Below are 21,823 nucleotides of genomic sequence, written 5' to 3'. Positions count from 1 at the left end.
AGCTGGTTCCAGCTCCACAGGAGAGCTGGAGTTGGGGGATTCAGTCCAAGAGCTTGGCAGGGCTCTGCCTCCAGCACAACACATCCCCAGTCCCCCCCTGCTCCATCCCATCACATCCCATGGAGGACAAACCACACCCTCCCCATGGCATGGCCAGAGCCAACCCACCTTCCTGGGGTGCTGAGCTCCACTGGCCACCCACTGAGCCCTTTTGGGAACCAGGAGCCACTTCCCGAAGATGCTCATGATGGCCCCTTCTCTTCCCATCCCATCCATGGCACTTTCCTGCTCTGCTCTCCCTGCAGCCCCTGCCCTGTGCTGTGCCCCTGTGCAGGGCCCAGGCTGGCTGGGAGGGGTTTCCTGGCTCGTGCCTGTGCCACACGGGGCTTCCAGGGAAAAGAGAAGCTCCTGCTCTGTCTGGGGGTGAGCCTTTGCTGAGGGATGGCTGGGAGCACCAGGCTGTGCTGAATTAACAACCTGCACTGCCCCAGGGGCACAACCTGAAATGCCCCTGCAGAACCAGTGACAGAGCCCACATTGTTCTCCAGCTGCCAGAGAAAATATCCCAATCCCTTTGGCAGAGCAGGTCAGGGGCTGTGAGATTATGGTATCCTGGGCCTTTGCCTATGGATTGACACTCTGTTGTACTTGGCATGTAGGCAGAGCTCTGTGTCATTAGGCTGTGTTTGTTGTGTTTCTTTCTGTGTTTTTTTTTTTTCCTGGTTCTGTCTCCGTTTGAATTTTTGCCCGACTGGGAATGGGCCTGTGACAACACACTCACTGCTGGCTGTGCTGTCACATTGTCTCCAGGTGTGCTTGTTTATTGAACTTGGGCAGAAAGGGTAAAATCAGAATTTAGCTGAGAACTTTGGTTACGAGGCCACTTTGTGGGGTGCTCTTCTTCCTTGACAAGGCTTTACAGGCCAAAATCTCCTCCAGAAAGCATTTCACTGGCCTTGCTCTCTCCAGTGCAGTGTTGTCCCTTCCTGTATTTCTGATAAGAGGCTGTTGGGGAACCATCAGGGTTATTCAAGAGGGAGGTGAGTGCAGTGCACAAAGCCAGAGCTAAAGAAAGACCCCTCCTGAGCTGCCTGGGGTACCCCTAAAGTCCTCCAGGCCAGGGTCTCTATTCTGTGGCTTTGAATTCCTGCTGCTGGTTGCCATGGATTCCCTGCTCCGTTTGCAGTGTGGTGTTGCTCTGTAGCCATCAGCATCTGGCACGGCTGATATTTAGGTTGGAGGCTTAATCGGTTGTAGGGGAAGAGAACAAAGACAAGGAACACAAAGCTTAAAGGCCGGCAAAACCTCCCACAGAAACCCAACAAAAGGCAAAAGGAATACAAGGGTTTCTTTCCTGCTTGGCTGATCTCCCCACCGAGACCCTTTGGGCACATTCTCCTGTTTCAGCATAGCCCTGAGTGTTTATTCATCACCAGGAGGCCAATGTTATGGTAGATAAACAGTGGAAACAGAGATGGGGTGGGATGGAGCGGGAAAGGGGGCCGGGATCACCTTGTGTCAGACTCGGAACTGTTTGGAAACAAACAGGCTGCTCCCTTCCCAAAACCCTGCTCTGCTTTGCACATGACCCCAAGGCTCCAGCAGGCAGGCAGGGAGGGAGGGAGGGAGGGAAGGAGGCTGCAGGTCCCACGTGTTTGTGTTTCCCTGGGTTTGAGCCACAGCACCGGGAAAGGAGCCTTTGCTTTGCCAAACACAGCAGGGAGTTTGCAATGGGCAAACACGGCCCAGCCACAGGGAAGGGGCACCTCAGGGAGCGAGGAAAGTAAAGTTCAGGTGTGTTTGGATCTGGATTTGGGTGCCTCTTTCCTGCATCTGCCCTGCACAGAAGGTTCCTGATGCGATCTGTGCAGTCTCAGGTGCTGTGGGAGCAAACTGACGGGACGGGGTCCTGTCATGTCATGGACTGAAATGCATCTGGTGTCAAAAAGGTGCCTTAAACACGTCACCATATCTGCTTATCTCCTCACATCACCCTCTCTTCTCAGGTACTGGTTAGCCCTGTTGACCTTCTGCAGTAGGGTCAGAGCAGAGCTGGAAAAGTAAATGGGATGGGGTCTGCCCTGCACCTCATCTGCAGAGTGTGCTGAGGTGATTCCCGTGGCTCCAATCACGTAGTTCAGTGACTTCAGGGATCATATGGATTCTGGAACAGAAACAAGGTGGAATAAATGTGCAGTCCCTGTCATTCCACCTCTGTCCAAGTCCTCAGTGGGTTCTAAGCACCACAGGGTGCCTGAAGCTCCCAGTGGTCCTACTGGAGTATCCTAAAATGCTGCTGTCCTAATCCTCCCATCCCTGGAGTTTCTGCTTTGTGACAGAAGTGCCACGAGGCAAAGTGTGCCCACATTTCAGCTCTCTCAAGTTCACTTCAGGAACTTCAGCCTTTGCTGTGTGCCAGGCTGAGGGTGAGGCAGGTTTCCCACTCTGCTCCAAGGGTGGTTTGTTCCAGCAGAGTTGTGGGGCAGGCAGGGATGAGGGGGAGATGTCTGTGAGCTGCCTGATGAAGCCGCATCTGAAAATGAGATGCTGGGTCCAAGGGCACTTTTCAGACTTGTGTTCTTCATTAACTGAGACCTCAAGCTCCCCCCCTCAAACTTCCCTCTGCCCTCAGAGTGCAGAGCAGGTGAGAAATGCTGACAAGGTGGCAGGGAGGCAGGAGAGAGTCACACAAGGAATGCTTCGGGTGAGGGAGAATAAAACTCCAAAGCATTTTTTTTTCCCTTGTCATATCTGTGCTTTTTCAAGCTCCTGAATGCTCTGTTGCTACATCTGGCCCTGGTGTGTTTATCTGTGTTGATTATGAGTGATAGGAGCCGAGTCTCACCCTGAGCAAGCCCTGGTGCTGCCTGTTCTTCCTTGAGAAGATGGGATTGAGAGCGGGTGAGGATTCCTGTCCAGGCAGGACCCAACAGCCCATCGCCGAGTCGGCAGCAGCGAAACCTGAGTCACGGCGACTGCTCTGCTCGGAGACAGCGGCGGCACTGGAGGGGAGGAGGGAGAGAGGGAGGAAAGGAGGGAGGGAGGAAGGGCTGCGTGAGAAGCGCTAAAGATAATGAAACTCCCCAACCACCCGCTGAGGTTTCATGGTGCTGGTGCATCACCCCGGCGTGAGGGAGAGGAGGAGCAAACTCAGCATCCCCGTTATCCTGCTGGGCGAGGGGAGCAGGTGGAAGAGCTGCTCCCTGGACCAGCCTGAGCTCAACCACGTGAGCACAGAAACCAGCGGGATCTGGGTGCCTCGGGCCACCAGCAGAGCTGTTTCCAGCTTCTCTCCCGTGCAGCTCAGGTGTGGAGGGAAGAGCAACTTATTCCTTAATACAAGGTGACAAGGAGAGCAGGGAGAGCCCTTGATGGCCCCATCCCTGCTGCTCAGCCAAGGAGAGCTCAGGAGCATCACCAAAGCTATCCCTGTGTGGTTTATAAGTGTGTTCCCTGCTGGAGACGTGGCAGTGGGAGAGACTGAGAGGTGTGCAGGAGTGAAGCCAGGCTGCCAGGGAGGATGGACCAGCATCCTTCACCCCATCCAAGGTCCACCTCTGTGCCCTTCCAAGGTTCCACCCCAAGAGCATCTCCTGAGCCCTTGGCTTTGCCCCTGCCAGCGTGGGCAGGCTGGCACTACCTGTCAGGGTTTCCAGTCATGGAGAGTTTCAGAGATGCCAGGTTCCTTTCAAGAGGAATTATTGTTCTCCCAATGATTCACTTAAAAGTCTAGACCAGGACTTATTATAAACACAAGGAGAGTAGCTTAATGAAAACAACATATTCCTTATAAAAATGCAGCATTCACTGCCTTAACTCCTGGAGATTTTCTTCACCTTCCCATAAAATACATCAGCAACTGATGTCATGATTTAACCCCAGCTGGCTCTTGGTGACTTTGGAGACTTAAAGTAATCTTCTTTTGATTTTTTTTTTTAAACCTCTTCTGCTAAAAAAACCCTGTCTCACCCTCCTGAGTATTTCCACTTGGAGGAAGAAGTAATTTTTGTCCACGGACTTGTTCTTTTATGCTGAATAGTGTGAGCTGTCGTGGTGACACCGTGTACACGTGGCTGAAGGGTGTGACAGGAGCACAGCCACTGGCTCATCCTCTGTGGTTTGGTGGATATTCAGTCAAAGGTTGGACTCCATGATCTTGGAGGTCTTTTCCAACCTTAATGATCCTGTGATTCCATGATTCTGCCCTCTGAGCAGGGGGAACCTGCAGCATGGAGCACCCAGGGAATGCACGGAGGTACTTCTGTGCTGGCTGCTGGTAGAGTTTGCTGGAGGAAAAGGAAAGATTACTTGTGTTTGGGTAATTAAGTGTCTGACAGTTTATTAACATAAGATGGAGAGGCCTGGAGAAAGTACCAGAAGAGAGGACAGGCAGGGCATTATTTTGGTGTGTTGCTTCCCAGCTCACGTAGCCCCCTGAGCCTCACCTCTGCCAGGAATTTTTTAGTGGAAGGGAGGGGGTTGTGATCTGTCTGTCTGCTTCCTTCAGAGAAAAATCACATACAAATGATGGAAAAAAATCTAATTTAGATTAGGACTAAATTTAAAACCCGTGAACTGCAGCAAAGAAAATGGATGAGGTTTGGTTTCGTCTGGGCAGGGCAGGTTCTCTGAACACGGAGTGACAGTGCCTAATTGTGGGTTGCACTGGCCTGTAGCTCCAAATTCAAGGAAAAATTGTGGGTTTCCTGATCCCTTTTTACTGATCAACATCCCCCTGTGATGTGTGTGATGTGAGTGGCTGGTGGTGTGTGCTGAGGAAGGAGCAGGCGCAGACGATGCCGTGGTTTTGCATCCGTGGGGCAGGAGGAGGGAGCAGAGGCACAGCTGCCCCTGCATGGCCTGATTTTGGACACAGTTACAGGCAGGAGAGCTGGTATTCCCAAAGACTCTGGGAGTTAAGGACAAGGAAATCATCCCTCCTCCATTCCAGAGTGCCTTTGGGAAGCCCTTTGTGTGCCCAGTTGGGTGACACGGACATGGCAGTGGAAAATTCTCGTCCTTCACTCCCGGTTCCCTCTGTGTGGCTCAGTTTTAGGTCTGTGCGCCTGATGAAGAATGACACCATGAACTTCCAGAAATTCCCCTACACCAATGAAGATGAAGCCTGGAAAACCTACCTGGAGAACCCCTTGACTGCAGCCACCAAGGCCATGATGAGGGTGAACGGGGACGACGACAGCGTGGCCGCCCTGAGCCTCCTCTACGACTACTACATGGTACATCCCCCTGGGAATGGGGCTGGGGGGGCTTTGGTCCCAGAGGAGAAGTGTGAAGGGAAAATATGTGTAAAATATGTGTAAAATGTGTGTAAAATCTGTAGCACCTCAGGAGGGGACCCATCTCCTGAGCTCCTCCTTTTGTTTGTGTAACGATCCTCAGAAGACCCCCCAGTGCCACAATGATCCCCAGGGCACACAGGGGGTAAACTGAGGCACAAACCACCACTTTGAGGGAATCCAGAACATGTTGAAAAACTGAACCCAGGTGCCTTGAGTCTCAAGCTGGTGGGTTTTTCACCCCACAGCTTTTGAGAGATGCGGGGCTGGAATAGCTGTCGCAGACCCCAGCAGCTTTATTTTTCCAGTGCTGCTGTAGGATGGAGCTTCAAGAAATGTGGATATGATTTATCCCTAATTGAAACCAATAGGACTGATGTTCCCACTCACTTGGGTGCTTTTGAAGGTCCTTCCCAGAACAAGATGATGTGGCTTGCCTAAGGTTACTTGGGAATCCATGGCAGCAGCCCAGCAGGAGAGCCCAGCTCTGCTGTGTTTGTTATTCACACAGTGTTTTATCTCTGAGACTTCACTTGCTCACAGACAAGGCTAATTTTTGCCTCTGTTTTCCATTAATAAAATCTAACAATAAACAAACCCTTTGTTCTGCCTCGCTCCAGGTCCCAAAGGAGAAGAGGATTCTTCCAGCTGGAATGATGGGACGCAACGAACTAGGAAAGAGGTTGGCTGCAGTTTGTGCTCTCTGTAGCTGTCTCCCTCTCCTGCAGCTGCTGGCAGGATGGGGCTCTTAGCTTGCATAAAATAGACATCAAAGCACAGTGTTATTACCAACAACAGTGCAGGTTATTAACCCTGAGACATACATTAAAATTCTTTAGACCAGATCCCAAGCGGGTATAAATGGAGCTACACCCATTTACACACCTGAGGATCTGTCTGGCTGTGCTCAGAGGGGTTGTGCTGATTTGCAGCAGCTGAAGAATTTGTCTTTATTTCCTGCTTTGTGACAGCTGGAAAGGGCAAAAGGATTAAGCACTGGCAGCAAGAAGGGAATGGCCAAGTGCTCTCCCATTCCCTGGGCTGACAAGGGTTTCTGTTTCGCTTCCTCACAGTCTCTCAGGGTTCTCTCTCTTCCAGTGACTCCATTTGTCCTTTGAGGTTTTCAGATAATTAACTATTAAATTAATGGCTCATTTGCCACTGTGAGTTCAGCTCCCCTGGATGTTGTGTACTTTGGCAACCTTTTCTGGTCGTCAGTTTTTAACTACTTGACAGAATAAGCCTCTCGAGTGACACTTCATTCCTTCTTCATAAGTAAACTGAGTTGAGCTGATTTCTCCTCTCTGAGAGGCCTCTGCATTCTGGGCAGTGCTATGATTTTTATTAAGTGTGGATATTTCAGCAAATACCTGAAGGTGAAGCTTGAAGTGAGTGGGAGCTCCTGGCTCACCCTTGGGGTGGCTCCTGCTACCAAGGGGTTGCTAATGTGGGGGTTGGTGTGTTTTCTGAGCCTGGTAACAGGGGCAGTAAATCCCCTTTTCCCAGCTCAGCCAGGGCTGCAGAGTCAGCAGGTCATGGAGTCACTGCTGCAGGAGTGATGCTGCACAAAGGGATGGTTTCCCTGTGCAAGGAGGGTGGTTTTGTAGGGTTTTATCACTTGGTAGCTCCTGCACTTTAAGTATTTTCTGCTCTGAAGAGGCCACTTCCAACACTGCAGCCTTGTTAGATTTTCACTGATCTTGTTCTCTGGGAATTTTGCTTCCTAAGCTCCTGGAGTTTGTGAATTTGTACAAGAATTGGTTTTCCTTAAAAAAAAAAAAAAAAAAACCAATAAAAAAAACAAAAAACAAAAACAAAAACCCCCCAAAAACCAGAATATATTAAAAAAATCAACTTTAAGCATCAATGAGCCCTAAAAAGACTGAGATGCAAAGACCACATAGCAGTTATCTTTATTACTGTCCCTGCTGCTCTGAGCATTTAATAGCCTAAATAAAGGAATAATGGATGTAGGCCCTGGATGTGCAGCCTCAAACCACGTCTAAATCAAATTCTCTGATCCCATGTGATCATCCCTTATCTGCTGAGCACCTCTGGCTCTTGCTGATTGCACTGGGAGGTGTGGGTGGAGATCACCCAGGGGCCTGTCAGGTCTCCCATGCCAAGCAGGAGCTGACTCAAGGTCACCTGTGCAGTTTGCTCCCCAGCAGCACATCAAGGCACTTGGTTCCTGCTGTGACAGCTCGCTGGGGTTGTCCACCTCTGCCCCAGGTTGAGACAGGCCCCTTTCTCCACCAGGCACTGCCACGGGATGGACTACGACCCGGAGATCGCCTCCTTCGACGGCTCAGCCCATCTCATGAAGCTCCTGTCTGAGAACGTTTCCATGACCCAGGAGTACTGTGAGCCACAGAAGAAGAATGGTTTGAGTCTCGAAGGCATCCCTCCTCCTCCTCCCCCTCACAAGCCAGCCCTGCTCCCTCCAGGCACCAGCAAGCTGGAGGCCACCCCAGACAACTACCTGGTCCCTGCTGGGGACGTGTACGACAACAGCTCGTTGAACTCCCTCTTCGAGAGCCTCCCCATGGCCCCGGCGCAGCAGCGGTGGCAGCCAGACAGCACCTTCAAAGAGGACCCCCAGGAGGTCAGAGCCCTTTCACTGCAGGAGTTTGGGGGTCTACTTTAGGCTCTGCTCGTGCTGGAGTCAGTGGGAGATTTGCTCTTGCGTTAGGAGCTCAGTGCCGCTCCCGTGGGATCGTCGGGTTTGGAAATGGGATAAGGCTTTGAAATGGGGGTCTGTGTTTTATCTGTGGCCTCTGTTGTGGCGTCTGGGAGAAGGTGGATTGGAAAAAGCAATGGAAGGTTCTGCTTCTGACTGTTTTGTTTGCACTTGTCTGCAGTCGCTGCTCTTCAGTGACATCCTCAAGCCGCAGCCGGAGCCGCCCTGCCCCGAGAGTTACAGCACGGACGGTGTGAAGAGGTAACTGCCAGTCCCTGGGCTTGGGCTTTCCAGTGAACACTGGGCTCTGTGTCCCTTCCCTGGGGAATGACTTCATCCCTTCCCTCTCCCCACTCCAGTCTGGGCAATGACCAGTGCAAATTATAGAGCTCGTGCTTTTCCAGAGACAATTTGTGTCTCCCCGGTGCCTTGGGAGCAAGTTGCTGTCCCATGAGCTTTTAGACCCAAAGCAGTTCATGTTCTCTGTACAAACTGGTGTAAATTTGGTCACATCTCATGAGCACCTTGGCCCTGAGGTGTCCATGTGAGGCTTTTTTGTGCTCCAGCCCCTTCCCAGGGAGCACTGCCTGGCTCCTGTGATACAGACAGATCCAGGTCGCTGCACCATCTTCCCACAGGCTACTTGGAATGGGGCAAATGACAGAGAAAACAAGGATTGCAGTTGATGAGGGTGATAATTACCCTCCTCCTAATCTAAGGTTTAGGTTCTCACTTAGCACTGTTAGTCAACCTTGATTTTAGAGGGTGCCAGTGCCTCTCATTCCTAAAACACGAGAGGGATGTCTTCCTCCTTTCCACCCCTCTCTCAGGCAGAGCCTCACTGCTCTAGATACTGCATCAAACCTCCCAGCAGGTAACATTATTTCACCTCCCACTTTTTATTTGCCTCCTGAGTCAGCTGACTGGGTGACTCAGCTGTCAGACGTGGGGATGTTCACACAGACACCAGCTCGTCTCTGTTCCCTGTCTATTTGTGCACTGGAGTTCTCTGGCTCTCCTGGCTCCAGATAAGAGGAGCTGCCAAGCCCATCTTCAGAGGTGGAGCAAGAAAAAGATGGGTTGGTGACTGAACAGGGTGCTTGGAGGGTCTGTGTGAAGGCTCCTGCTCAGATTCCTCACAGCAGAAAGCAGCTTGAGCTGTGGCCTCCTGGTTTGAATGCTCAGAGGTGCTGGTGGATGCCCAAGAGCTTTTGAAAATGAGGATCTTCTCTCAGATTTCCTTGTCCACAGTGACACCTTTGTGTGACACACAAATCTTTTCTAGTTTAAGACTAAAGTTGCTGCCCACCAGGCTGAGGGTTCCACAAGCTGGGCTTCTTAGTCCAGCTCTACCTGGATAATCAAGCAATGTCCTGCAGGTCCTTCTGCTTTGACAGGACCATCAAGGGACAGTATTCCTGGCTCAGCCATTTATGGGTGTGAATTTGGAGACAGGACTCTGAGTTTAGCACGTTGTAAAAGTCTCATTGCGGGTACCTATTCTCTGTGCTTTGGTTTATGGTGTTGGTTGAGCAATGGTTCTGGTGCCATCCACAGAAAAATACTGGTTACAATCATGTCCAGGGTTTTTTAAGCCAAAACCAAAGGGTAAAATGAGCCTCTTGGAGAACTGCTGCTCCCTGGGGTGCTGGGGAGGATCAGAATGTGCTGTGCTGGGAGGTGCTCAGCGCTGTCGGGGTGTGTGAGATGGGGAGCAGAGCAGAAACTCCTGTGTGTGCAGTGTCTGCAGCCTGTAACCTGCAGGGGTGGAGGCTTCCACGGCTCTTGTTTTGCTTTTTGGAGTGAAACAGCAGCGTGTGCTTATTCATCATTCTCTCTTTGTTCCGTACAAGTGACTTTGAATACACGCTGGGGTCACCCAAAGCCATTCACATCAAGTCTGGGGACTCTCCCATGGCCTACCTCAACAAAGGACAGTTCTACCCCATCACTCTGCGGACAGCAGGAGACAGCAAATGTTTACACTTGTCCTCAAATAAAGTGAAGGTAAGAGCCAAGCTGACAATTTTGCTGACACGCGGAGTCGGAGTCGGACATGCAGCAATTCCACGGGCCTGGGAACAGAGCTGAGCATGAGTGATGGCTTTGTGGCTCGTGTTGGCTTGAAGGGATGAATGGCATGGATTCACTCAGAGCAAGGGAATCCTCTGATGCACAGGTCGTGTCCCCGGGCAGCTGGAACCTCTCATAGTGAGGCCGGGGTGCACAAAGGGCTCCCGAGCCCAGGGCTGGCTGGGGACCCTGCTGGGGAGATCTCTGAGCTGGGGAGAGGTTCCACATCTTGTTCCCGGGATGTGTGGCCAGGCCTCAGAGCCACCCCTGAGACTCAAATCCCTTCCCTTGCCTGCCTCAGTTTGCCCAGGTATAAAACCTCCTCTTTTCTGTGGCACTGTGACACTTGGCACGGATGGAAAGGGCAATGCAGGCACCAAGCCCCAGCCTGCTGTGTGTGCTGACCTGGGCTGTCCTGGCTGTGTTACAGAGCGTGGTGATGATTGTTTTTGACAACGAGAAGATCCCCACGGAGCAGCTCAAGTTCTGGAAGCACTGGCACTCCCGCCAGCCCACGGCCAAGCAGAGGGTCATCGACGTGGGTACGAGCTGGGCGGGGCTGGGAACCCCTGGCACCACTTTGTTAAATCACAAGGCTTCTTTTGGCCTTGGAGGGGCAGGATTTTGGGGAGCTGGGGAGCCTGGGGGATGTCTTGCAGCCTGAGTATAAACTGCCTCTCCACTGCCTTCCAGCTGACTGCAAGGAGAACTTCAACACGGTGCAGAACATCGAGGAGTTGGCCTACAACGCCCTGTCCTTCGTGTGGAACATCCACGAGGAGGCAAAGGTACAGACTGTGCGTGGGAGAGGGATGTGGGAAGCCTTGGTCTGCAGCAGCAGCTCCTCCCTGACGGCCCAGATGCTCCCCCCACTCCTCAGCTGAAAGACAGGGAGAGTTCCAAATCCAAACAGTGCCATTCCAGCGGCCCCAGGGAGTGTTTACCCACCAGGACAGCGGGGAGGACACGGGGCTTCTCTGTGTGTTTAAGCATTGCCATTAGCTAATAAACACACTGGGTACACCCCAGACAGGCTCAGGGATGTTTTCCTAGTGCTGATGGATAACTCTGAAGAAAAGGTTTTTGCAGCAGCTCAGGCCTCTGCTCACATGTACCTGAAGCCTGTTTAAATAACCCCCAGCTCAGGGAACAAAGACCCTCCTTTCAAGGCAGCAGTTGGATGCAGACATGACTGACCACCCTCCCGTGCCTTGTGTGATATGGAAAGGAGCCAGGCAGGTCACAAGATCCCTTTTCACCTTAAAATCTCTATAAAGCTTAGAGCAACAACTTTCCAGCTCTGCTGTCTCCTCAGAGCCTCTCATTAGCACTTTGTATCAAGTGTGGATTGAGAGGAGCATTCGAAAACAGATGAAGGAAAGAAAAAAAGGAAAGCATAAATACCCCATGCCTCTGAAGCTTGGGAAAACTCTGCTTTGGGATCTCAATAAGCCCTTCTTTAGCCCAAAGGCAACGTGGGTCTTTTACAACCCAAGAGGTTAACAAATGTCTTCAAGGCAAAGTTGTCAGAAATGGAAATATGTCAGGTATGTGGCAAGCCCTGGAGGCACCTCAGCAAAACTGGGTTTAACTCTTAGCAGAAACTCTGTCCCTGCACTGGCCTGGGGCAGGTAAAGGTGAGACTTCAGAGAGCTGAGAGGGCTGGGAGTGAGACAGGAGGGGTCAGGAATTTCGGTCGTCTGTGGCACCTGTTACTTCTCTCCTTCCAACTAAACTTCACACCACAGTTGAGTGGTTTTCTTTCCCATACTCAGGTACTGACTAGAGTTGACACTGGATTTCAGGGCTGTAATCCTCAGCTGAAGCCTTGTTGAAGGAGCTGTGGTAGCTTCTCCAGCTGCAAATCTATCCCCAGAGTCCAGAGGAATTTCAAGATCATACCAATGAATTGGCAATTTGGAGATAAAATGTGGATTATAGCTGTGCTCAGCTTTTCTTCAAAAGCTTCCACTGGAGCTGACTCCATCTTCCTGATAAAAGAGACCAGTGTGTGATGAATATTCATTTAAGCAGCAGCACTGCTGTGCAATTCCCAAGGCTGCAGTTTATCCCTCCTCCCTTCCTCCGGGGCTCTGCTCTCTGGGGGTCCCTTGTTCAAATGAAAGCTCAGAAATATCAGCAAGGACATCCCCAGGCAGAATTTTGGGAGTGCTGAAGAGCTGGAATAGGTGTGGGGGAACAAGACTGTGCTCAGGGTGGGAAACCAACAGCTCAGGTGCTGGGCTGGCACCGGGAGGGTTGGGAGGAGGCTCAGCAGCTGGTTTTGTCCCATCCTGTCCTCCCTTTCCTTGGGTGAGAACGTTGGTGCTGAAAACATCATCCTCTGTCCCTGCTTGCAGGTGTTTATTGGGGTGAACTGCCTGAGCACAGACTTCTCCTCCCAGAAGGGGGTGAAGGGTGTCCCCCTGAACCTGCAGATCGACACGTACGACTGCGGCGGCGGCGGCAGCCAGCTCGTGCACCGCGCCGTCTGCCAGATCAAGATCTTCTGTGACAAGGTACAGCCCTGCTGCTCCAGCTGCTGCTCCAAGGGGGGCTCAGCCTGGTGGCCAGAGGCTCCAGGAGAAAAGGGAGAAAGGCTGTGAGAGCCCAGAACAGCCCAGAGGTCAGGGCTGAGGACCCCTCACCTGAGCGGGACAGGACGGCGGGGTTGGGTCTGCACTGAGGCCTTTGCAGAGCGATCACTGAAGAGTTCAAATCAGACCTACCTGGGGTTGTGCCTCACAGTAAACCCTATTTTTCCAAAGGTTTTAAGTATCAGAAGAGATGAGAATTTCCTTCGAGGTTCTTCCCCCAACCTCGGATATTTTTTCCCCGTGGAAAAATTTCTCACTGCTATTTTCATCCATATTTTTCATTTTTAAAAGCAAATTCTATTTTTGTGGTTTTGGGGTTTTTTCTAATTGGTAAGTTATCAGAGAGTCCTGGCCTGTGGAGCCTCTGAGGTGATCATTTTTGAATAAAGGCTGCCTTTACCTTAGTGTGCTCCCCATCCCAGAGGCAGCCAGTGAACCCTCTCTTGGAATTCCCAATGTCCTGATTTTTGCCCACAGGGAGCAGAGAGGAAAATGCGGGATGATGAAAGGAAACAGTTCAGAAGGAAAGGAAAATGCCTGGACTCCAACAACAATGGTCAGTGCCTGTGTTTGTTACCTGATCCCAAGTGTGTTGAAATCCATATCCGTTAACTCCCACGGGATCTGGCCCTGGGTATCCCAAGCCTGATGCAATCAGCACCACTCGGAAGCAGCCTGTCAGTCAGGTCCTTGCTGGGCTCCTACCAAATCTCCCAAAGCCTTTTATTGACACCAACCAACCCTTCTGAATCCCTTTGGGCTCATGGCAGGACATTCCCCAGGGCAGCCAGCACTGGGCAGCCCTGGAGACCCGGTTCCACAGAGCCCTGTCTTGATTCCAATATTTCTGTTGGGACACCCTGGGAAGGCGCCTTCCCCTCTCTCACAGCTGCCTCTCATGGGGCCATCTGAACTGAGATGAACTGGACTTTCCATCTGTAGGTCTGAAAGGCTGTTTGCTCTCTGGCTTCAGAGGGAACGAGATCACGTTCCTGCGGCCGGAGACCGACCTGGAAACGCAGCCGGTCCTGTTCATCCCCAACGTCCACTTCTCCAGCCTGCAGAGGTGTGGCACGGTGAGTCCCCGCAGAAAACAACCGACCTGTCGCCCTCACCTGTCACCCCCATCATTTCCAGGCTGATCAGTCTCCCACACATGACCTGTGTCATGCAAAAATCCCAAACCAAGCCACAGTTCCTTGTGGAAACGTGGTGAACTCAGAGACACGGCTGTCAGGAGTGGCCCAGTCATGCAGCAGTGATGGGCGAGATAACCTTGCCAGGTTCCTTCCAGCCAGATATTCCTGTGGTTTCCAGGTGTCACCTGCAGCTTCCACAGAGGACTGGAGTGGTAGCAAAAATATCAGCGGAAAGGAAACTGTAGAAAAATATGATTATCAGTCCCTGCATGTGTGGGACATCTCTGCCCCTCTCTACCCCCTCGAGCCTAAGGAAACCTAAACCCAGTATCCTACAGAGCTCATCAGCATTCCTTGTTTCAGAAACAACTGTCCAGTTTGTCAAAAAGAAGGAACCTAGAGCAGTTCTTTACATCAGATTTCGTTTGATCTAAGAAACACAAACAGGTGTTTGGGTTTAATTGCGTGGGAAAACTGATGGGCTGGGAGGAGGGAAATCATGTTTAAACTGTGCCCGTGTTGCCCCAGCCCAGCTTGTCTGGCACTCAGTGGTGCTGTGCAAACTCACAGATCCACATTCCCTTTCCATTTCAGGGGCTCCCTCCTGCTGCTCCCAACGCTGCAAACAGGTAAGGACTGTGTGCATCTCCCACCCCTCAACTGCTCTCTGACTTTGGGAATGTCCTGGCTGGCTGATGTCCATAGGCAGTGTGTCCATGGGTGCAAAATAACACAGCACAGTGTCTCCCTGATGCCCTTGAGAGTTCAGAATGTGTTAAACTTGGGCTCAGAATGGACTCAAGGGCGGCAGAAACACGGACCCATTTCTGTCCCTGTCACTGAGCCCCTCCAACGTGAGCTGGTCCCTGACTGTCCTGCTGTTCTCATTGAGACAACGTTAGAAAGGGAAGATAAAAGATCACAACTACCACTGGAGGGTTCAAGCAACCAGAGGCTGTAAAATAACCTGGAATGAAGTAGAAATCACACTTGTGCTGTGTCTGAAGTGGGGGGAACCAGTATCTCCCCCATGATCCACTGTCTGGTGATATCAATAGAGAGACAATGGCACAAGGGTGCAAAAGACTTTTGTTTTTGGTGTGACACCAAACCCCCTGCAGGTCCTCCCTGAGCTCCCCATGGGCTTTAGGCACGAAGTCACAGCTCTGGTGGACACTTGCTGCTGCAATTACAGGCCCAAATTTAATTGCTGGTTGGTTGCTGGGGTTATTGGCTGTTCAATCAGAAGTTCAGTTGCTGGAGTTATTTTGCTGGCTGTTGTTGTTGTTTCTGTGCTCCTGAGAGACTTGTTTCCTTCATCCCAGGCTGCCCCTAAAACGCAGCGGCGCCTCCTTCACGGACGAGTTCGACCCGGTTCCTCCGAAGCAAACCAAGGAAGAGGATCCCCAGAGAGGTAATCCCTGGGAGGGGAACCCATTCCATTCAGGCAAACCTGGGGTCTTGAATTCCATGAGGCCACGTGGCTGTGGGACCCTGCTGGGGGGGATCCCTGAGTCAGTGCTGCCCTTTCTCTCTTCCAGTCCTGCTGTACGTGCGCAGGGAGTCGGAGGAAGTGTTTGATGCTCTCATGTTGAAGACACCAGATCTCCAGGGCCTCAGGACAGCTGTAAGTGCTCTCAAAACCCCCCTGGGGAATAAGCAAACTGCAGAGAAAAGGGAATGGTGCTGGGGTACAGCGGGGTGGAGGTAAGGCTGCTCCCATCTCCTGTCTGCTCTCCCTTGGGAATGGAAACGGAAAGTGTGAGCAGCAGGTGAGTTCTACCAACAGCTCCTGGCACAGGAGCTGTGTTGGAACACACCTCGTGGCAAGATGTTCTGCTCAGAGCACAACAGAACCTCCTCCTGTGGCAGCACATTCATATTTTCCACCATAAAACACCTTTTCCATTCTCAAGGCTGGAGATGTGCAAGCTGGAGTCAGCTCTGGCCTCCTGCTGGAATTCCCTGGCTGTGTTTGAGGAGCACAGACATATTTCTGTGGTGATTATCAGCAGCATCTCTGATAACCCAGTTCTCTTTGGAGACTGCTGGGAAGGAAGCAAACAATAAACCTCCCAGATCTGGGGTGGCTTTACAGCTGCACTTTAAGCTCTGTTGGTTTCACAAACTTTTAAAAATAGAGAGTTTGAAAAATGTCAGCACAGAGGACCCTTTGCCATCTTGTCCCTCGCTATCCCTCACCACAAAGAGGAAAAAAAACTCTGTGAAAAATGCTTGGGAAAAACCTACAAACCTCCTGTCATCCTGAGACCAAAACTGAACTTCCCCAGGAGAAAGTTCAGGTTGTGGCTCTGGCCCCTTTTTTCTTGAGTAAGAGGGAGTGGGATCTTTTGCTGCTGAACACCCCTGGCTTGGTGTTATCTGTGATTTTTATCATGGGAATTTCATTTTACAAGTACAAAGATTTGCCATGTTTTCTCTCACAGATTTCAGAAAAATATGGGCTTCCTGAAGAAAGCATTTATAAAGTCTACAAAAAATGCAAAAGAGGGTAAGCTAATCTCTCATCTGCTTTCATGCCGTGCCTCCAAACCCCCCATCCTCTCTGGGACGCTGCCATAGGCTCAAACAGCATTTTAACAAGATAATAAAAGGCAAAGCCATGTCAGGCTGTGCCATTTGGAGTATATAAAACTCAGATCTCTCTGGGCTTTAAAGATTTCGGATAATACCTGTTTGTATTATATTTGTTTGGAGGGTGAAGTCTCCCAAGGAAAGGAAGTTGGGTGAAGGAGGAATTATTTGGGTAGTTTAATGGGTGATCCTTTGTGTCTCAGTCTAAAAGCCTGAGGTTATGGAGAACTTATCAAAGAGGGATCAATGTTTGCTTCTCCAAACCAACTCTGAAATGTCCCTGGCTCAGGGGGGGACTGTGCTGGCTCAGGTGATGCTTTCAGGGGGCGACAGGTGAGGTTTGTGGTAAATGTGAAATGGCTTCTCAAGTTATTCCAACGTGGTGCTTGTTAGGGAAAGATCCCTGTGAATCTGCCCCATCCAGGCAGGGAATGGTGTGGGCCTGCAGGAGCTGAGGAGCTGCTGAGTGTTCCCTGGAGGGCAGAGCTCTCCATGAGGAGCCAGGTGCTAGTTTCAGGGATGCTTTCTGGACTGAGAACCCCCCCGTGCCATCCCCAGCTCTGGCACCAAGTTCTCCCTTCAGCTGATGGAGTGGGAGCGACTCATAAAGTGCCAGGCTTCTTTTCACAGAGCCCAGCTTAGAGCCCTTCCTGCAGAGTGAGTGAGATACCATCAGGCTTGGGCAGCAGCAGTGACTGCCTGGGAGATGAACTCATTGTTGTTGCTGGCCCTGGCCCAGCTCTGAGCATGGGGAGAGGCAGAGACACGAGGCTGAGACAGGTCCTGCGTTGGGCAGCTCTGCTGCTCCCACCAGCACGGCCCAGAGGGGTTCTCTGTGTGACAGCAGGGCCCCTGGGGTCTTGGGCTTAGCCCACAGCCCTGCTTCTGCATCTCCTTCCTGGTGGCAGTGGCGTGAGAAAGTCCTAAAGCTCCTGGGTGGGATCTTCCACCTCGTTTGGTGTCACCATAACTCGATCCCAGGGGACTGGGCTGGTTTGCTTCGTGGGGGCAGAGCTGAAGGGAGGCCTGGAGGCAGCTGCAAGGTGGGAGGCGGGAGGCCGTGGTTGCTCCTCCACACTGGGATGTGTCACTGAACTGGGAAGCTGAACCACCTCAGCTCCAAAGCCAAGTAACCTTTCCCTTTTAAAAACAGTTTTTCAATATGGCCCTAATTTTAGGATGAGGGATGGGCCATAGTGAGGTCTCCAACTTTGTCAGGATGTTCTTCCACCTGTTCCTGAGCTCAGGGACATTCTGTCAGATGCTGCTCATCCATTAGCCCCAGAAAGTGGAATTTTCTCCCCAAAGAAGAGCAGCACTGGTGGAGGAGGGGGCTGTCCCTGCTCCTGCAGGCAGAGAGGGCCTCGAGTCTGACCTGGGAGAAGAACAACTGTGAGGGACAGGGGAGGTCAGTTTATTGTTCCAGCTCCAGGGCTGAGCCCAACCTCGGGCGTGTCAGCGGTGCTGGTGGCTTGTGATGTGGCCACCACAGGTCACCAGAGTGTCATCAGGCAGCAGCTCCTCTGAGTTGACTCCAGCTTGGGCTGGAGTGTCCTGGCCCAGCTGAGTGTCAGCATGTGCAGGGCAGGAGAGGTCCCAGCCCTGATGAGTTTGCAGGTGGACCAGGAAACAGCAGCACTTCAGGGGAGAGGCCTCCTTAACTCTGTTTGGCTTTGGTTCTGTTCATTACTTGGTCTGATACTTAGTGAATGTTGTTTAATAATGACTGGGAGGGAAAACAGGCAGGTGTCCTTCCAGCTCTTCCCCAGGACGGAGGAGCAAAGAGGTGTCTGATGAAGAGAAAAGGCCACGCCTGGAAATTAGTTCAAATAAATAATCTTGACATCTGGTTTGATGAAAGCTGGACGTGACCAGTGCCAGAAGTTACTGCTGAAGCGTGAGGGAGATAAAAGACACCTCCAGTGTGGTACAATGGCAGGGTCAGGCCCCGTTTCCTGCTCCCCCAGATTTAATTTTCAATAATTTCATCCTATGGCTCCACCCTAAACAATCGTCTCGTGGTAATTACAGCTTGGGGGGCAGATCTTCATCTGGTGGAAAGTAGTGAAGCTCAGTGGTCCTGCCTGGCCTGATGGCAGGTGAGGTCCTACCCCAGCCAGGGGCCTGCCCAGGGCGATGAGCTCACGCAGATGAACTCGGGCCCAGGGTGACTCAGGGGCAATAATAAGAGATTCTGTATCTTGGTGAGGTTTGGTCTAGAAAAACAATACAGGGCTCTCAGATTCCTGATCAACACTGCCTGGAATCGTTTGTGGTTGGGAAATCAGATGGAAGCACGGGAGCAGCAGGCACAGGTGACTCCTCTGGCTTCCTGCACTGAGATAGGCAGAGATAAAGGGAGCAGCTCTGCTGCTGCAAAGCTTTTTGTGACATCCCACCCTTGGGAACCCTCAGAGACTCTCTGGGGCACCTGTGGGAGGCCAGACCTGGGATCCAGGGCTTGGGGACCTGCCCCTGGGTGCTGGGGCTAGGGCTGGGATACAGCCACAGAGGTTGTGATCCCCTGGGAACACCCTGGATGGATCAGCCCATGTGTCCCAGCCTTCCCCTGTGCTGGGTGGGCTGTGCCCCCCAACTGTGCCCTGACAGAATTCCCAGCCTTGGGAAATGTTCTGGGCATTCCTGAAAGGCAGCATCCAGCCCTGGGCACGGCTCAGAGCAGAACAGCCCAGACACGAGGGCAGAGCTGCCACTCCAGGGCTGCAGGGTGGGCTGTGAGGAGCCTGCCCTGCCCCCCGAGGGGTTCCCTGGGGGGCACCAGGGCCCCGTGGCTATGCTTGTTGAACTGCTGGATCTGTCAGAGGCTCAGCCTCCCTCCTTTTCAGTCTTGGCTTGAGGAGCGTTGCACAATTAACGCTCTTGCCCCATTAATGACCCCAGTGGGAACCTGGAGGGGTTGTTCCTTCCTGCAAAGAAAGAGCATTTGTTCTTTGTTTCCTCCAAATTTCACACTGATTTATGGGAACACTGTGGGGTGATGCCAGGCTGCCCCTTCCAGTCACAGGAACAAGGGGCACACTTGCCTGGCACAGAACCACAACCTGGGGTTTAAATCTGCCCTGGAAATGTTTCCTTTTCCTCGTGTCTCCATGGGATTGATTCCTGCTCAGGGAAGCTGAGGCATCTGCAGCAGGGCTGGGATCCCTGGAGCATGGGGGGGATTTGCCATGGGCTGAGGGAGTTCCTGCAGAAGGGGCTCCCAGGCAGCACTCAGAGTCAGTTCTGGAAAGGAGAAAGACCCGTCCCAAACCACTTCCATGTGCTCCCAAAGCAGCCTCAGCTCCTTCAGAACAGCCCTGGAAGCACCTGGGTGGGAAGGGAGGAGTGAGCAGTTCTGCTCTGAATTCACACCCTGATAATCCAGAGGGATTTACCTCTGGAGCCAATGCTGGGGCAAGGCATGTCTGGGAGAATTGTGAAAAGCTCAGCAGGACCTTCCCTTGTGTTGTGCTGTGGCTTTAATCCATCAGTTAATTAATTGATTAACGGTGGCTAAGCCCCTTGGGCTGGGCAAAGTGGCCCTGCTTTCAATGTGCTGCTGCTGACCCAGCCCTTCTCCCTCTCCCGTAGGATCCTGGTGAACATGGACAACAACATCATCCAGCACTACAGCAACCACATGGCCTTTCTGCTGGACGTGGTGGAAGCAGAGAACAAGTTCCAGGTCATCCTCAAGGAGCTCTAAAGAGCCTCAGGCAGCACTTAACTGGGACTTCTCTCCAAGCCCACGGAGCTCAGCCTCGTGCCCCCTCTTGTTGCCTTGACTTGAACCCCCCGTGGCCGGGGCGGCCTCGGGGCCAGGCCACAGAACTGCCTCGAGATCAGTGATGGATGTGAACGTGGAACTTTGCTCTGCTGGGTTTATTATTATTAATATTTTTTATTTTATTTTATTTTATTCTCTTCTGGCGCTGAGGGCCTGCCCTGCTGTTTCAGAGCTGGGGACACCAAGTGACATTGACAGGCAGAGAGACCAGAGTTGGTGGCCTTGGCTGTGACTGATCCTACCCCAGGTCTTGGGTTTCTCCCAGACCACAGAACCTTCAGACTGTTTCCAGCTCTGAGCTTCTCTCTGTCACAGAGACTCTCACAGATGCATTTTCAGCTCCCTGTTGAACGGACACTGCCTGCTCCCACCCCCCACCCTGCCACATCTCTGACTGTAAATACCACCCAGGCCTCCACAGCCCTTGTTTATACATTTCTGATGTATTGTTCCTTTTGTATTTTATATATGTATAAATATGCATTGTTTTATATCGGACTCAGTACGGTGACACAGAGCATTTCAAACACAGGCTGCTTCACATTTCTCCGTGAACTCCTTTTGTAACTGTGTTGTTGGTTTTGTTGTTTTGGATATTCCGTAGCAATAAAGGTTCAAAGACGGAAAATGAGCTGTTTCACCCAGCTCTGGAGTTGGAGTTGGGATGGGCTGGGCAGGAGCCAGGGCAGGGACGTGACCTCAGAGGCACCCAAAGGACTCGAGGATGGTTTTGCACCACACGTTCCATGGGCAGCCGTGATCCTCCTCCCTGCCCTGCACCAACTGTTTGAACTCCTCACTCTACCAGCTCTCAGTCCTTCACCCCTGTGCTACAACTGTTTACAGCTGACTCCCATTCAGGTAATCTAATGCCAAGGGGAGCCCTGTATTTGCTAATTAGTCCTCTGACCAATGGAAACTGGGGCCTTTCCTCCTCCCTCATCTTCATCCTCTGCTTTTCCTCGCCACGTTGAGTCCTGTGACTGGGGAAGAGAGAACAGCTCTACTTTCACTGGGAAAGAAATGCATCAGGTGGGTGAATTTTGTGTTACTTAAGTGTTGGTAGAGGCCTCTAAGATGAAGCTCAGATAAGTTAAAGGCTTATCAACCTTTGAGATCTCTCCAGCACTCTGCACTCCCTCATTTCATATCACAAACACCTTCTTCAGCAGGATTTCTCTGATTCACTGTTGGTTCTGTGAGGCTGTGCCTGCAGTCCTCCCGCAGCAGAGCTTCAGCTCCAGTTCAAACCAGTCACACCAGGAATCCCCCAATGCTCAGCGTTGCCCATCTGACCCTCTTTGACTTCAGTGACTCGAGCAGCACCTCTCCTAATTTATAACAGAAAAAACCACCTCACGTTGTAACCTCGGGTTCCCCGCAGAACAAAGCTGGATTTTGCTGGATTTCAAGGCACTCCATCCCACGGGAAACCACCCTGAGCTCTGCAGGGCTCCTTGAGTCTGCACCTCCCAAACGACTCCCCGGCTTTCTGCCGGTGGGATGGGGCAGAGAACCAGGGGCTTTTCCCGGGTGATCCTGGCTCGGGGAGGGTTTCGGTGCCGGTGCCTGCTGCGGGCAGGGAAGCGCCGGGTGATCCAGGGCAGCGCAGGAGCGGAGCCTCCGCCCGCTGCCACCCAGGGGTGGGTGTTTTG

The 21,823-nt window shown here is 52.0% G+C and overlaps 1 protein-coding gene across 1 annotated transcript; it reads left to right on the top strand.

Annotated features, from left to right (window-relative positions):
• Positions 1-5,047: 5,047 nt before the first annotated feature.
• Positions 5,048-20,785, top strand: GRHL3 (grainyhead like transcription factor 3). The gene is made up of 15 exons (XM_032710029.1): positions 5,048-5,237; positions 5,918-5,979; positions 7,557-7,902; positions 8,159-8,238; positions 9,831-9,984; positions 10,481-10,592; positions 10,744-10,838; positions 12,411-12,569; positions 13,125-13,203; positions 13,590-13,723; positions 14,381-14,415; positions 15,112-15,200; positions 15,328-15,413; positions 16,234-16,298; positions 19,973-20,785. Exons 1-15 carry the CDS (start codon positions 5,070-5,072, stop codon positions 20,085-20,087), a joined length of 1,779 nt encoding a protein of 592 aa, XP_032565920.1. The 5' UTR covers positions 5,048-5,069; the 3' UTR covers positions 20,088-20,785.
• Positions 20,786-21,823: the final 1,038 nt, after the last annotated feature.

This window comes from Chiroxiphia lanceolata, chromosome 24 (genome assembly GCF_009829145.1).
Source record: "Chiroxiphia lanceolata isolate bChiLan1 chromosome 24, bChiLan1.pri, whole genome shotgun sequence".
Lineage (NCBI taxonomy): Eukaryota > Metazoa > Chordata > Aves > Passeriformes > Pipridae > Chiroxiphia > Chiroxiphia lanceolata.
This window is presented reverse-complemented; position numbering and strand designations above follow the sequence as displayed.

Excerpts from the sequence above, each read along its gene's own strand:
- GRHL3 (XM_032710029.1), top strand. The coding sequence starts at position 5,070 with ATGAAGAATGACACCATGAACTTCCAGAAATTCCCCTACACCAATGAA. Across the intron at positions 7,903-8,158 it reads TCAAAGAGGACCCCCAGGAG|TCGCTGCTCTTCAGTGACAT; the intron begins GTCAGAGCCCTT and ends ACTTGTCTGCAG. Across the intron at positions 13,724-14,380 it reads GCCTGCAGAGGTGTGGCACG|GGGCTCCCTCCTGCTGCTCC; the intron begins GTGAGTCCCCGC and ends TTTCCATTTCAG.